The following is a 16,070-nucleotide window of genomic DNA, read 5'->3' as shown; positions in this document are numbered from 1 at the left end:
TACTGTTCGCTGTCGTTTAGATGACTCTTTGCATTGCCTGTGATATACCTGTCTGCCATTGTTCGACCCTGCCTGTTAAGACCACGTCTCTTATCAATAAAAGCTTGCATATGGATCCGCACGTCTCACGTCTCGTCAGCCCCGTAACAGTTATCATCTCATACTGTTTTATAATGTAGGCTACTACAACACTGAGGTGCAACTATCCACTACTATTTATCCACTATTTGTAATAAGTATAAATACAGCATCTTCTACTGCACTTATTGCAAATAAAATAATACTTTTTAAAAATTGTAAATAGAATCTCTTTATTTTTAAAATACTCTTTATTTATTAAATACTTTTCACGAGTTTGTGTGCCCATATAATCTTAGCATTAGTGGTAAACAGATTTGGCTTGATGTCTGCAATGGAGGGCTATAGACAGAAAGATAAATAAATAAATTAATTAATTAATTAATATGCAAAAGAGGAGGAGGGATGCCGAAATAACTAACGAAGGAAGTGGTATGAGGCTGTCTTTTATACTTGGATATTAATTGGAAGATTAGATGTGCATACTCCTCCTGAAATTACGTTAACTTCACTTATTTTTAAATGTAAATAGAATCTGTGGTTGTTTGCTCATAGCGTAAGTAGCATCTATTGCTATATACATTTAGTGCAAGTAACCACTACCTTTGAAAAAAATCCCAAACAGAAGAGTTGCGCGTTTGTGAGCAACACAGTGCTGTTTGGTTCCTGGTCCCGCATTTTGAACCAATTGGCCGAGCGAATGATTCAATTACATTCATCAATAACTTGCTTCATTCCTTAAAGGGGTCCTATGATGCTTTTTCACTGTTTCAATTTTAGTCAGTGTGTAGTGTGTATGTTTGGGCATAAAACAATCTACAAAGTTACACATCTCAAAGTCCACTCCAAAGGGAGATTTTAAAAAAATCCCTTTTCAAGAACTACAACGAACGGCTCATTTGGACTACAAAGTTGTTTTCCTGTATTTGTTATATCACAAAGTGGCCAATTAGAATATCATTAAAATAAATCCCGCCTACGGAAATTCGAATGGTTGGCGGGTGGGGAGAACGCTTGGTTGAGCACTGCACGTTTCAAAATCGAAGCCCGGTGCAGGTGTTTTTATATCACTGTATTTCTAAAGGAAACCGAGTCGCTTCATACAATTTTGGATGTCATTTTCATTTCATTTTTCATGTAATGTCTGATAAGGCAGTGTTTGTGAGAGGAGCTCTGCTTTGCGTACAGCATTACCGGGGAAACCTTGCTCTCTACTCCAACAGCGCCTCCTGCTGGCAGAGAATGAATTTGCATATATATATACCGCCACAAATAGTGTAACTCCGTGGGCCTATGGTATAAATAAATTCAACTGTATAACAGTTTCACTGCAATTCATGTTATAATGTTAGAATTAAAGAACAATAAACATAATATATATTACCGTTGCACTTATCTGTACATAGAAAATGCAGTTATTTTTAAGCTGTTGTTGACATCCTATCTAAAACGTGATTTAGCCAAAAAAAAAAAGCAACAATAACGTTACCACTTTAATATGTCTTGCAATATCCGCGCATGCAAAGGTTCTGTGCGATCTTCTTGTTCAATATTCTCGGGGTCTGAATCCAGCTCAAATTGATATGGCAATATTGACGAACCTGCTGTTTTGGCAAGGGGCGGAGCAGTACTGAAACACCGTCTAAATTGTTCGTTAATCGCGTTAATTGACGTCAACATGAAACATTCTAAATGAGACCGGGTAGTAAATCAACCCCCCCCGTTATCTTTTATTTATTTATTTATTTTTGTATCCGTTCAATTATTTCTTTATTTTACTTTCTTTTTTTCCCCCCTCCCTTTTCCTCTATAAACATTCTGCTCTGATGTTCTACAAATAGGCTGTTCTACATATATATATTAGGAAATGCATAATAGAGATACATACACATACACATACTCAACACAATTGTTACACATACACCTTACATAACTACATGTACATCTAACTTTGTGTTCTACATGCTTCGTATTTTTTTGTATCGTCTTAGTATGTTTTGTCGTATGTACTGCTTTAAAAAAAAAAAAAAAAAAAAACATGAAACATTAGCATATTGCCTGCCCACTTGTTGCACGCGCAAACCCGGGAAAACTTGATCGCATAAAACATTTGCGAACAAGCACCGTTTCCATCCAACGAGTCAAAGAGAACAAAATTGTCACTTCCTGATAAAACTGCACTATAAATCACTAAGAAAAGTAGGAGATTATATAATCATTTTCATATATAATAGATTATTTGCACCTCAGAATGAGCAGACGAAACACAATGAATGCGGTCATTGCTTTCGGAGGTGGATGCCTGCTGTTTGGGAATGCAGTCGTATAAGACATTTCTGGGAGGCAATTAGAGAAATACTTTGACGACAGACTTTGCTCAGGCATTTGAGAATAACCATAACAACATTTCAGATGCTGTGGAATAACATCGATCTGCTGGTTAGTCAGGTTTTGCCATCCCATAGCGCAAAGTCACATGACTTTTTTGATGCACTTGGAGAAATTTATTCGCAAAATGCATTTCCATCTCCCATTATTTGCATTAACCATTTTTCGCACAAGTCAAAAACCACCTCAAGCGAGCGTAAAAACGTTATTGCGAATTAAGGGATTTTTATTCAAAATTTGGCATTTCCATCACTCGTTTCTCATGCGATACTTCAAAATGCACATTAAAATAGGGTGATGGAAACCCAGCTACTGTAGCAGTCTTCAGTAAAATTACGGGGACACAACTCAAAGTTGGGGCTATGCTGCTGTGGTATTGCTGTAAAAATTAACTTTAACCATTGGCTCTTCACAGTCTCGTCCTTTGGCAGAAAAAAAAAAAAACGGATTTACCCTCACAGTGCAGAGCACAGCATCTTCTCGACATGATGCTATCCTCAGGAATCCGCTACAGTGTTTGAGGGGGGGAGGGGGTTCAAGTTTTCCCGGGTCTGCGCGTGCAACAAGTGAGCGGGTTAATGATTGATACGGTAATGCTAATGTTTCATGTTGACATGGTGAACTAAATTCAGGTCTGAGGACATCTGCAGTGTTCACATCTACGAAAAGTTCTTGCTAGCAAACTGTTTTCATAGTACCGATTCAGAGATGAATGAGCAAAAACTATTCAGATGCGAGTTGTGAGAAGCACTCATGCTCATGACTGCTACTGAACATCTGAATGTAAACAAAAAAATCAAATGCACATTGACACATCTTCCATCTGTTCTTTTAAATGTGATTATGTTTATATTTCTGAAAGCATGTAACTGTCTAAGCAAAGGCTCTTCTTTTCAAGACAAACAGACCACCCGTCATTGCACAATACCCACAGATGACAGGTTGGTGAGTGTTCACTGCATACGCTGTAGCTTATGTAATGTATACATAAGGTGTATGTCATAAAACTGGTAACGTCATACTTTGTAGTAGTGGTTTTGTGTACTTTTAGTGTAACATTCTGTTTGGTTATACAATGCATTACCATTAAAATGGAATATTTTACAGGCTGCACACACGTGTTTAACTAATAAAGATCTTCGATACTGGCAAACAAGATGCATTTGCAAATTTGGTTTCAACTGACTGACTGTAGGTTTATGCCAAATTCATCCAATGCTGTTTATGTTCTAAGTGTTATTAAATTTCCTGTTACAAGTGAGAGACCGCTTCAGATTATTCAGTGCATGTGGGGAACTGAACACAAATTTGAAACTAATTTGTGAACCATTTCAGACTCTTTAGCCAATCGTTTGTTTATGCGTTTTAACTAAATTGACTCATAAGATTGAATCATTCATGAATGCATTCCCCAGTAAATAGAGACTGTGTTTGGAATAAACTAGACATTTCTTAGCATATATTGCAATAAAATAGCAATAAGCAACAGGAGGAACATTACCCAGTGTAACTAAGTAAAAGTACAGTTTTGCCATTAGGAATGGGCTTTAGTTAAGGTACCGACCTATAAATCTACTCTTAAAACAACACCCTTTTTACCCTGTCAAAAACAGCCCTTTTTACAGCAAGCCGTTTTTTTACATGTTCCTTTAAATGCATATGAGCTCAGCTCACCCCGCTCCTCTCTTCCGAGCCTCTCTGAGAGACTGTAAACTTTAGCTGCATTCATCGTGAAACTTGCTAGCTAGCACATTATCAGGAAAGGCGATTTGCAAAGATTCATAAAAAAAAAAAAAAACCCTTACACTCACTTGAAGCTGGATCACAAATGATTTGCGTGAACATAAACACATTTAGGTAGATCGGGGGCGCATTCCCTTCAGAAAAAAAGTAATCTACTGCGTCTTCAGTGGTTCAGATGTCAGGAGTAAATGACGACTGTTATGTTCATTATTACATCCAACAATAAGCACCTCTGTCGCTTAGGAGCCATTCTTGTCTACAACCGCTCAGGCGTCGAAACAATGGTGTACTATGTACAGCTCACTAAGGGCGGAGCTGTGATAAAACCAAAGACTTACGCCACTGTCAATCAACAATCGTGGGAGGGGCCTGTGCAGAACTACGTCATTCTGCCAAGAATCTAAGATTGCCTTGATATGAGAAAGGTGTTTGGAGTTATCAAGATTTTTTTTAAACAAGCACTGGGTTGATTTTTATCATTATAGGGTGGAAACAGATTATTTTATAATATTACATACTGGTATAGTTTGAGATGCAGACAGTTTCTCCTTCTGTTGATTGATCTGCTGCCACAGCAGTGATGCAGAATGTGTAATTGACTCCAGCAGTCAGATCAGTGATGTTATAGAAAGTGTCACTAGTTTCATTTGTTTTATCATCAGTCCAGTGAAGTTTAAAGAAATCTCTATTTCCAGCTGGTTCATTCCATGTCAGAAACACAGATGATGTTGTGATGTTGTTTACTGTGAGATTCCTGATCACATCTGGCTCTGTGTGAAGAGAGAAGGAGAAATCATAAGTGCTGGTAAGAGGTAGAGTTAAAACATGTTAAAACATTGATACAATTAGTAATTCATAAAGCAGTTATCGCATTTGTAAGTGCTTAAGATGTTGCTGTACAGTTTTCTGCTCAAGGGAAGAAATTATGAAATTAAACATCATTCTGATTAAACATCCAATCAGAGCTCTTACTGGTATACAGTGAAATCTGATTGGCTCTCCCCCCGGTCACATAATCAGCTGCAACTGTAAACACTCTGAATGTGTACTGTGCTCCAGGAATCAGATCATTTATTTTGATGGAGGTGTTTTCAGTAATCACATTCTTATCGTCATATTCTACACGATAACGGGAGCTTTGACCATTTTTTTTTTTTTTTAATGAAGATTAGATTGTTTATAATAACTCCATCAGAACATTTAATGAATCTAGATGACTCTAACAAATTATCTGTTTTATTTATTTTTATGGAGATTTCATTGATAGTCACACCATTTTTAAATGGGAATTTGTACAAAAACAAAGGCAAAAGATATTCAAAAATTCTACATACTATACTGTGAGTTGCAGAAAGGTATAATTCTAATGATGTACTATGTAGCACAAAACAGATGTTTTATAGTTTTACATACTGGTATAGTTTGAGATGCAGACAGTTTCTCCTTCTGTTGATTGATCTGCTGCCACAGCAGTGATGCAGAATGTGTAACTGACTCCAGCAGTCAGATCAGTGATGTTATAGAAAGTGTTCGTTGTTGAATTTCTGTTTGTTTTATCATCAGTCCGTTGAAGTTTAAAGAAAGATCTATTTCCATCAGGTTCATCCCATCTCAGAAACACAGATGATGTTGTGATATTGGTCACTCTGAGATTCATGATCACATCTGGCTCTGTTTTTGGGAGAAAGAAGCAAGTCATAATTGATGATTTGAAAAAAACATCACGCAAGACACAAGCAAAGTAGAAATACATAAATGATGAAACGTGAACTGGTGGGCCAAATAACGAACAATAGACTGGCAAGAGGGAAAGCAGTATTTAGATTTTTAAACTTTAAAGTGAGCTTTGTATGGAGATTCACAAATGTTGAGTTTTTCTTTTCTTTTCTTTTCTGTTTTTTTAACAATCAGGACACAAGTGAAATATACTGTAAATACACACAGGGAAATGTGAATCATTCTTATAACATACTTAGTAGCACAAAACAGACATTTTATAGTTTTACATATAGTTACTACTATATAGCAAGAAAGATTTTTTTAATTCTACATACTTGTGAATTGTGAGATGCAGACAGTTTCTCCTTCTGTTGATTGATCTGCTGCCACAGCAGTGATGCAGAATGTGTAATTGACTCCAGCATTTAGACCAGTGACGTTATAGGAAGTGTAAGTAGTAGTTTTATTTGTATTATCATCGGTCCGTTGAAGTTTAAAGAAAGATCTATTTCCATCAGGATCATTCCATGTCAGAAACACAGATGATGTTGTGATATTGGTCACTCTGAGATTCGTGATCACATCTGGTTCTGTTTTTGGGAGAAAGAAGCAAGGCATAATTGATGATTTGAAAAAAACATCACGCAAGACACAAGCAAAGTAAAGGATATATACAGGTGCTGGTCATATAATTAGAATATCATCAAAAAGTTGATTTATTTCACTAATTCCATTCAAAAAGTGAAACTTGTACATTATATTCATTCATTACACACAGACTGATATATTTCAAATGTTTATTTCTTTTAATTTTGATGATTAGAGCTTACAGCTCATGAAAGTCAAAAATCAGTATCTCAAAATATTAGAATATTTACATTTGAGTTTGAATAAATGACCATCCCTACAGTATAAATTCTGGGTATCCCTTGTTCTTTGAAACCATAATAATGGAGAAGACTGCTGACTTGACAATGATCCAGAAGATGAACATTGACGCCCTCCACAAAGAGGGTAAGTCACAGAAGGTCATTACTGAAAGGTGTGGCTGTTTACAGAGTGCTGTATCAAAGCATATTAAATGCAAAGTTGACTGGAAGGAACAATTTGGGTAGGAAAAGGTGCACAAGCAACAGGGATGACTGCAAGCTTGAGAATACTGTCAAGCAAAGCTGATTCAAACACTTGTGAGAGCTTCACAAGGAGTGGACTGAAGCTGGAGTCAGTGCATCAAGAGTCACCACGCTCAGACGTCTTCAGGAAAAGGGCTACCAAGCCACTTCTGAAGCAGAGACAATGTCAGAAGCGTCTTACCTGGGCTGTGAAGAGAAAGAACTGTACTTTTGCTCAGTGGTCCAAAGTCCTCTTTTCAGATGAAAGTAAATTTTGCATTTCATTTGGAAATCAAGGTCCCAGATTCTGGAGGAAGAGTGGAGAGGCACAGAATCCATGTTGCTTGAGGTCCAGTGTAAAGTTTCCTCAGTCTGTGATGATTTGGGCTGCCATGTCATCTGCTGGTGTTGGTCCACTGTGTTTTCTGAGGTCCAAGGTCAACACAGCCGTATACCAGGAAGTTTTAGAGCACTTCATGCTTCCTGCTGCTGACCAACTTTATGGAGATGCAGATTTCATTTTCCAATAGGACTTGGCACCTGCACACAGTGCCAAAGCAACCAGTATCTGGTTTAAGGACCGTGGTATCCCTGTTCTTAATTGGCCAGCAAACTCGCCTGACCTGAACCCCATAGAGAATCTATGGGGTATTGTCAAGAGGAAGATGAGAGACACCAGACCCAACAATGCAGATGAGCTGAAGGCCACTATCAGAGCAACCTGGGCTCTCATAACACCTGAGCAGTGCCACAGACTGATCGACTCCATGCCACGCCGCATTGCTGCAGTACTTCAGGCAAAAGGAGCCCCAACTAAGTATTGAGTGCTGCACATGCTCATACTTTTCATGTTCATACTTTTCAGTTGGCCAAGATTTCTAAAAATCCTTTCTTTGTATTGGCCTTAAGTAATATTCTAATTTTCTGAGATACTGAATTTGGGATTTTCCTTATTTGTCAGTTATAATCATCAAAATGAAAAGAAATAAAAATTTGAAATATATCAGTCTGTGTGTAATGAATGAATATAATATACAAGTTTCACTTTTTGAATGGAATTAGTGAAATAAATCAACTTTTTGATGATATTCTAATTATATGACCAGCACCTGTACATAAAGGATGAAACGTGAACTGGTGGGCCAAATTAACAAACAATAGACTGGAAAGGGGGAAGACAGTATTTAGATATTTAATGTTTAATGTGAGCTTTGAATGATATTTTTACTAAAAAACAAAAAGCAGCACAAATGAGTATAACTGTAGTGCTTTTACAAATTACTTAAAAAATATTGGTGGGTCAGAAACCAATATCATGTTTGTTTGTTTGTTTTTTTTTCTTTTCTATTTTGAGTTCAGTGACTCTTAATTTTAAGGTTGTCTTGTTCCGTTGATCCCGATGTCCCCTTTCATGTATTTTGTCCCTGCTTTGTTGGTTTCTAGGTTTCTACGAATGTTCTCATTTGTTTGATACTCAATTCTTAATTGATTAGCCCTGTCTGTTCCTTGTTTCCCCCCCCCCTCATTTATACCCCCAGTTCTGTTCAGTTCTTTGTCTTTTCTCATTTTTGGATTAATAGAGGTACTACTAGCAACTGCAATACTGCAAAACTGTTTCCTTTCATTGAACAACCAACCATGATAGTCAAGTAGTTTAAATGTGCTTTGTAGTAAGAAACATGTATTTTATAATTTTGCATACTGGTATAGTTTGAGATGCAGACAGTTTCTCCTTCTGTTGATTGATCTGCTGCCACAGCAGTGATGCAGAATGTGTAATTTACTCCAGCAGTCAGATCAGTGATGTTATAGAAAGTGTCACTAGTTTCATTTGTTTTATCATCAGTCCAGCGAAGTTTAAAGAAATCTCTATTTCCAGCTGGTTCATTCCATCTCAGAAACACAGATGATGTTGTGATGTTGTTTACTGTGAGATTCCTGATCACATCTGGCTCTGTGTGAAGAGAGAAGGAGAAATCATAAGTGCTGGTAAGAGGTAGAGTTAAAACATGTTAAAACATTGATACAATTAGTAATTCATAAAGCAGTTATAGCATTTGTAAGTGCTTAAGATGTTGCTGTACAGTTTTCTGCTCAAGGGAATAAATTATGAAATTAAACATCATTCTGATTAAACATCCAATCAGAGCTCTTACTGGTATACAGTGAAATCTGATTGGCTCTCCCCCCGGTCACATAATCAGCTGCAACTGTAAACACTCTGAATGTGTACTGTGCTCCAGGAATCAGATCATTTATTTTGATGGAGGTGTTTTCAGTAATCACATTCTTATCGTCATATTCTACACGATAACGGGAGCTTTGACCATTTTTTTTTTTAATGAAGATTAGATTGTTTATAATAACTCCATCAGAACATTTAATGAATCTAGATGACATTTTAGTAAATGCTGAGATCTAACAAATTATCTGTTTTATTTATTTTTATGGAGGTTTCATTGATAGTCACACCATTTTTAAATGGGAATTTGTACAAAAACAAAGGCAAAAGATATTCAAAAATTCTACATACTATACTGTGAGTTGCAGAAAGGTATAATTCTGATGATGTACTATGTAGCACAAAACAGATGTTTTATAGTTTTACATACTGGTATAGTTTGAGATGCAGACAGTTTCTCCTTCTGTTGATTGATCTGCTGCCACAGCAGTGATGCAGAATGTGTAACTGACTCCAGCAGTCAGATCAGTGATGTTATAGAAAGTGTTCGTTGTTGAATTTCTATTTGTTTTATCATCGGTCCATTGAATTTTAAAGAAATCTCTTTTTCCTCCTGGTTCATTCCATGTCAGAAACACAGATGATGTTGTGATGTTGTTTACTGTGAGATTCCTGATCACATCTGGCTCTGTGTGGGGAGAGAAATGTAAATATGTAATGGTGGTAAAATTACATATCATAGTAGCACACTCTTCTCCTCTATGCGCACTAGACACTTTTCACACACACTACTGTGTGTATATAAATCCCACAAAAAGACTCAGTAATATACGTATGTTTACATGCTTGTGCACTACAAATCATCCTGCACTGTTCCCCAGCTAGCTGCTTGACTCACAATGTTTCTCTTCGCACATGTGCAGTATTTATCTGAAGCACTCGTATAGTTTGTATAGTTTGTACTTTTTAGTTTATGTATAGGTAAAAAAAAAAAATATATATAGTATATTTATAGTCAAAATCTATCAGTAGGATAGTTGTGTATAGGTTTATATTGTTTTACTTCATTGCTGTATGCCTGTATTTACAGTATGTAGCACCGTGGTCCTGTGAGGCACGACATTTCGTTCCACTGTATGCCCCGCATGTAGCGGAATAAAGCTCAACTTGACTTGACTTGACTTGAAGATTACAACATCTGCATGAATTATACAATTATGATTAAAGTAAAGCTCAGATGGAGCTTCTATGCCAGCTCTTCATTAGCCTGGTAATACCAAACTCTGCGACTTCGCTTTGCTTCGTAGACAGAGTCTGGAAGGGCATAATTGACAAGCGTTTACTTTCTCGTGGGGGGCGCTCATTGGTGGACCCGTAAGCCAATCACATAACGTTTGGTTATGATGTATGCTATGCGCCGGCTCAGCTGCCTCGAACTTCCGCTGTAAACACAGGTATGCGTCGAAAACAAAACCATCGAGCGAAATACTGGAGTGAAGATGGCTGTGAACGACTTTTGCAGATTATGTGAAGTAAATCTACACATCCACAATTATCGCCTTGTCGGACTTTGGCCTCCCCAGTTTCTCGCTGACGATCGGTAACAGTTGGTAAATTACACTTTTCCCAAAACCTGTCGGGAGCAGGGCCACAGCATCACCTCCATTCAAAATGTGAACCAAACACTCTTCTTGCCATCTTAGATGATTTCACCTTCTTAGATAAATCATGACAAAATTCCACTGACATTAATTAATGTCACGAATCTGGTCTGTGAACTTCCATTCATTCACCACCAGAGGTCACTCACTCACCACATTGACTTTCACACCACACAACACAAAGGACTGCATTTCCCATCAGCCATCTCACTAATCACACGCTCACCTGATCATTGCACTGATTACACAGCTGAAACCCATTGAACACTCTTTATAAGCCTTGGACTTTCTCTGCCTCACTGCCGAGTATTGTATGCATTATTGCTGCCCTACAGAGCCCTGTTAGTTTTCCTAGCCTTGCCTTTGTTCGGATTGTTTTCCCCTGACTGGACTCTTGCGCACGTTTTGGATTACCTCTCTTGTCAAGCCCCTTTGGATACTGTTCGCCGATCGTCGACCCACGCTTGTCTTTGTTTACTCTCTGTCTCGCCCATGTTATACCTGTTTGCCACTGTTTGACCCTGCCTGTACGACCACGTCTCTGCTCAATAAAAGCTTGCACATGGATCCACACGTCTCACGTCTCGTCAGGCCCGTTAAAGAATACTCGGCCTCGCAAGGATCCAGCAGCTTTTCAAGTGGACACTGGCCAGGTACAGACACTACAAAACTGTTATTAGCCCTGGAACAAGGCACACGATCACTCGAGGACTATATCCAAGAGTATCTGAACATTTCTGTTTATTCTAATCTGCCGGACTGTATTTTGATAGAGATTTTCTGAGATGGGATAAATAAGCCTTTACAGTCTGAATTTAGACGCGAGGGTCCGCGCACATCACTCGCGCAGTTCATGGACTATGCTTTGTTGTGTGTTGGCTCCTCATTTACTGTGGGTGTCGCAGAAGAGGAACGCGACACCGCGTCGGTGACTGAAATGGCGGACGCACCTGAGCACACTCACAAAATGGCGGCCACAACAATGCACCGTCACTTCTCAGTTAATTAATAATAATAATAATAATAATAATTTTTATTTATATAGTGCCTTTCTAGCACTCAAGGTCGCTTTACAAATCAGGCTTAAGGAACAGAGACAATAGACATCAATACACAAAAAAAAAAAAAAAAAAAAAAACCTGAGTAATATACAGAAACCACTTACAAGATTAGATTACAAACAGAAAGAATGATGAGAAACATCCATAACAGGGTACAGTTCACAGTCAATGACGTGAAGAGTAATAGTCAGAAAAAAAATGTTTTTTTAAAGGAGAGAAGGGAGGATGCCTGACGGATGGTTTGGGGAAGAGCATTCCACAATCTGGGAGCAACAACACTGACGGCCCTAGCTCCCATTGTCACCAGACGAAATTTAGGGGTGACTAACAATCCCTCACTAGAAGATCTTAATGAACGGGCAGGAACATATGGCAGAAGTAGATCAGATAAATAAGGAGGAGCAATGTTATGGTGGGCTTTATAAGTGAGAATTAGTATTTTGAAGTTTATACGCAAGGAAACCGGGAGCCAATGAAGATGATAAAGGATAGGGGTAATGTGATCGTTCTTTCTAGTGTGAGTAATCAAGCGAGCAGCAGAGTTTTGAACATACTGTAGTCGTTTGATATTATTAGCTGAGATGCCACAAAAAAGTGAATTACAATAATCTAATTGGGATGTAACAAAGGCATGTATAACAGTTTCAACATCTTGCTGACTGAGAGAGGATCGAATACGCGAGATATTACGTAGATGGAAAAAGCTGTCTTAACCACTTTACCAATATGATCGTTGAATGAAAGAGTAGAATCAATAAGAACACCAAGATTGCAAACTTTAGTGGAGGGCATAATCAGATCACCATCCAGATCCAGCAGTTGACTAGAATGCTTTGACACAACAGCTTTAGAGCCAATCAGAATTAGCTCAGTTTTATTAGAGTTAAATCTAAGGTAACTTGCCTCTAGCCAAAGCTTGAGTTCCTTGATGCAATTTGTTAATGAAGGCGGAGGAAACACTGAAGTGGAAGGTGTACTAAAATAAATCTGAATGTCATCTGCGTAGCAGTGGAAGTTAAACCCATATTGCTTAATTATTTGTCCAATAGGTAGCATATAAATGGTGAAGAGGAGAGGGCCCAAAACAGAACCCTGAGGTACACCAGAGCTGATGAATTTGGTAGATGATCTGTGATTCTGGTATATAACAAATTGTTGCCTCCCAGTCAAATAGGAGGAAAACCAATCAAGGGCTGTGCCAGTAATTCCAATTTCTGAAAGTCGTGAAAGGAGTATCTCATGAGAAACAGTGTCAAAAGCTGAGCTGAGGTCTAATAGAAGGAGAGTGCTAAGAGCACCAGAATCAGAAGCTAAAAGAAGATCATTGATAACCTTAACCAGGGCTGTTTCCGTACTGTGCAATGGGCGAAAACCAGACTGGAAGGGCTCATAGAGGTTGTGTTCAGTTAAGTAGGTCTGTAACTGGGAGGCAACAACTTTTTCTAATATCTTAGAGAGAAAGGATAAGTTAGAAATAGGCCTATAGCTACTTAGGGAAGAAGGTTCAAGACCATGCTTTTTAAGAACTGGAGTGACAGCAGCAATCTTAAGCTTGGAAGGTACAGTTCCGGATGATATTGACATGTTAATGAAATGAGTGATGGGTATTGACAGGGCAGGCAAGCAATTCTTTAGTAAGAGGGTAGGTGCAGGATCAAGAAGACTAGTAGAGGAGTTAGACAGCCTGATCATCTCATCAACCACTGTGGGGGCGATAGTCAAAACTAGGGAGACTATGAGTGAGGCTTGAAGAGAGAAGTTCAGTAGTGGGAGCAGAGGTAGGGTGTAGACAAGTATCAGATGTTTTACTCTGAAAAAAGTTCAGGAAAGCGTCACACATTTGATCAGAGCTTTCTAGAGACCGTGAAGGAGGCTGAATTAACTTTTTAATTGAAGTAAATAATGTTCTAGGCCTGTTTTTGGACTTATTAATAAAAGTGGAGAAATAAGATGAACGGGCTGCATTAAGAGCATTCCTGTACTGCTTAATGTGTTCAGTATAAGCCAAGGAGTGAACAACAAGGCCAGTTTTCTTATAAAGCCTTTCTAGCCGGCGGCCTTTGGTTTTTAATTGTCATGAGTCAAGTCACAGTGGCTATTTCTGAGTCAAATCAAGTCACACAAGCTACTCCAGAACCTGCTCACATCATGCCAGCCATTCAAGAGCTCCTTCACAACATGGCTGATATTCAAGAACTTCAGTGCAAGATAGCTGCCACTCAAGAGTCTCTTAGGAAGATGGTCGCCGTTCTAGAGTCCCATCACGTCTCAGCTGCTCTGCCAGAGTCTCGCCATGTCTCCGTTGATCTTCATGAGTTAAGCCAAGTCAAAGCTGATCTTCACAAGCTAAGTCAAGTCACAGTTGCTGTTAAAGAGCCCAGTCAAGTCACAGTTGGTCGTCATCAACCGAGTCACGTCTCAACTGATCTCCCAGAATCCCTTCACGTCTCAGCTGATCTCCCAGAGTCACAGCAGCACGTCACAGCTGTCCGTCCAGAGTCACAGCAGCACGTCACAGCTGTCCGTCCAGAGTCACAGCAGCACGTCACAGCTGTCCGTCCAGAGTCACAGCAGCACGTCACAGCTGTCCGTCCAGAGTCACAGCAGCACGTCACAGCTGTCCGTCCAGAGTCACAGCAGCACGTCACAGCTGTCCGTCCAGAGTCACAGCAGCACGTCACTGCTGTCCGTCCAGAGTCACTTCACGTTTCAGCTGATCACCTAAAGTCAAGTCATGTCACGGCTGTCCGTCCAGAGTCACAGCAGCACGTCTCCGCTGACCTTCCAGAGTCACGTCATGTCCGGGCTGACACATCCAGATCATCAAATCATCAGTCGCCCATTATTCCAGTTTGATGTCTAGTGTGAGGGATGTACCGCTGGTGTCTGCACGCACGGCTGGTATCCCCAAACCCACTCACTCTAGCCCTCCTGTTCCTGAACTGATTCCCCTGTCTGAAGTGCTTCCCATGATAGGGATCGCATTTTGGTGTGTTTGGGCTGCATACACCACCACAGAACTCCCAGAGGTGGCGGCGTCCACTATGATGTCTCTAGAGGTGGCGGCTGACGCTGCAGAACCTCCTGAGGTAGTGGCACTTGCTGCTGGGTTCCCCGAAGTTATGGTGCCCGCTGCAGTTTCACCAGAGGTGGCAGTGCATACTCATACAAGCTCCTTGTATGGTGGTAGTGCCCAGTAATGTACTCTCAATCTGTTGTTGTGGTCGAAGAGACCATTACTGAACTCTCCCTGTGTGCTCTGTTTACCACTTTAAAACCTCCAGAGGTGGCGGCAACCACCGCAAAACCTCCAGAGGTGTCTGCGGTATCTGTCAATGAACTCTCGTTCTGTCCTGTCACGGCTATGGAGGCCGTCAAGGAACTCTCATTCTATCCTGTCACGGCTATGGAGGCCGTCAAGGAACTCTCGTTCTGTCCTGTCACGGCTATGGAGGCCGTCAATGAACTCTCATTCTATCCTGTCACGGCTATGGAGGCCGTCTGTGAATTCTCTGCCTGTCCTGTCACAACTAGAAGGGCAGTCACTGAACTTTTGCCCTGTCCTATCACGGCCAGGGAGGCCGTCTGTGAACTCTCTTCCTGTTCTGAATCGGGTTTAGAATTATCTGTCGGTCCCATCTTCCCCAATGAGTCTGTTTTTGAACTGTCTGTCTTGCACGTTACTGTCCCAAAACTGTCTGCTTCTGTCTATGCCCCAGATTTTGAGTTGCATATCAGTCCTGTCTCAGCCAATGCGTTTGTTTATGAACTGTCGTCCTGTCCAGTCCTAGTCGGGGAACTTGTTGATGGTTTTTTTTCATGTTCCCTACCTCAGTCCTTGTGTTTGTGCATGTTCTTTCTCCTTGTCTCAATGTTCCCTAGGTCCCAGTCTCTGCTGTAGATTCCTGATCTGTCGTGGAGGTCTTCTGCCCTGTCTGCTCCGCCCTGGTGGGTTTCTGCTCTGCCTTGGGGGTCGTCTGCTCTGTCTGCTCCGCCTCGGTGCCCTCCTCTGCCGGCTTCCAGGTCTCTTCACTTCCTCACGGACCTGGCCCTCCATCCCTCCCCCTGTTCCGCCTCCACTCCACCACCCTCCTGGATTGTTCTGAGTGGGGAAGCGTCTGGAAGC

The 16,070-nt window shown here is 40.1% G+C and overlaps 1 protein-coding gene across 1 annotated transcript; it reads right to left on the bottom strand.

Moving 5' to 3' along the window:
- Positions 1-4,719: 4,719 nt before the first annotated feature.
- On the bottom strand, positions 4,720-16,001 carry LOC131534136 (receptor-type tyrosine-protein phosphatase eta-like). The gene is made up of 7 exons (XM_058766810.1): positions 15,910-16,001; positions 11,465-11,565; positions 9,197-9,343; positions 8,743-8,994; positions 6,264-6,518; positions 5,623-5,880; positions 4,720-4,979 (listed from the first exon to the last, which is right to left on the bottom strand). The coding sequence occupies exons 1-7, from the start codon at positions 15,999-16,001 to the stop codon at positions 4,720-4,722; spliced, it is 1,365 nt and encodes a 454-aa protein (XP_058622793.1).
- Between the last annotated feature and the right edge of the window lie 69 nt (positions 16,002-16,070).

The sequence above is a fragment of the Onychostoma macrolepis genome, chromosome 25, assembly GCF_012432095.1.
Source record: "Onychostoma macrolepis isolate SWU-2019 chromosome 25, ASM1243209v1, whole genome shotgun sequence".
Lineage (NCBI taxonomy): Eukaryota > Metazoa > Chordata > Actinopteri > Cypriniformes > Cyprinidae > Onychostoma > Onychostoma macrolepis.
This window is presented reverse-complemented; position numbering and strand designations above follow the sequence as displayed.

Coding starts and splice junctions, on each gene's coding strand:
- LOC131534136 (XM_058766810.1), bottom strand. CDS start 16,001: ATGGAGGGCCAGGTCCGTGAGGAAGTGAAGAGACCTGGAAGCCGGCAG. Junction 9,344..11,464: donor TTTAACGGGCCTGACGAGAC/GTGAGACGTGTG, acceptor GTTATCGTGTAG/AATATGACGATAAGAATGTG. Junction 6,519..8,742: donor CTGCATCTCAAACTATACCA/GTATGCAAAATT, acceptor TCCCAAAAACAG/AACCAGATGTGATCACGAAT.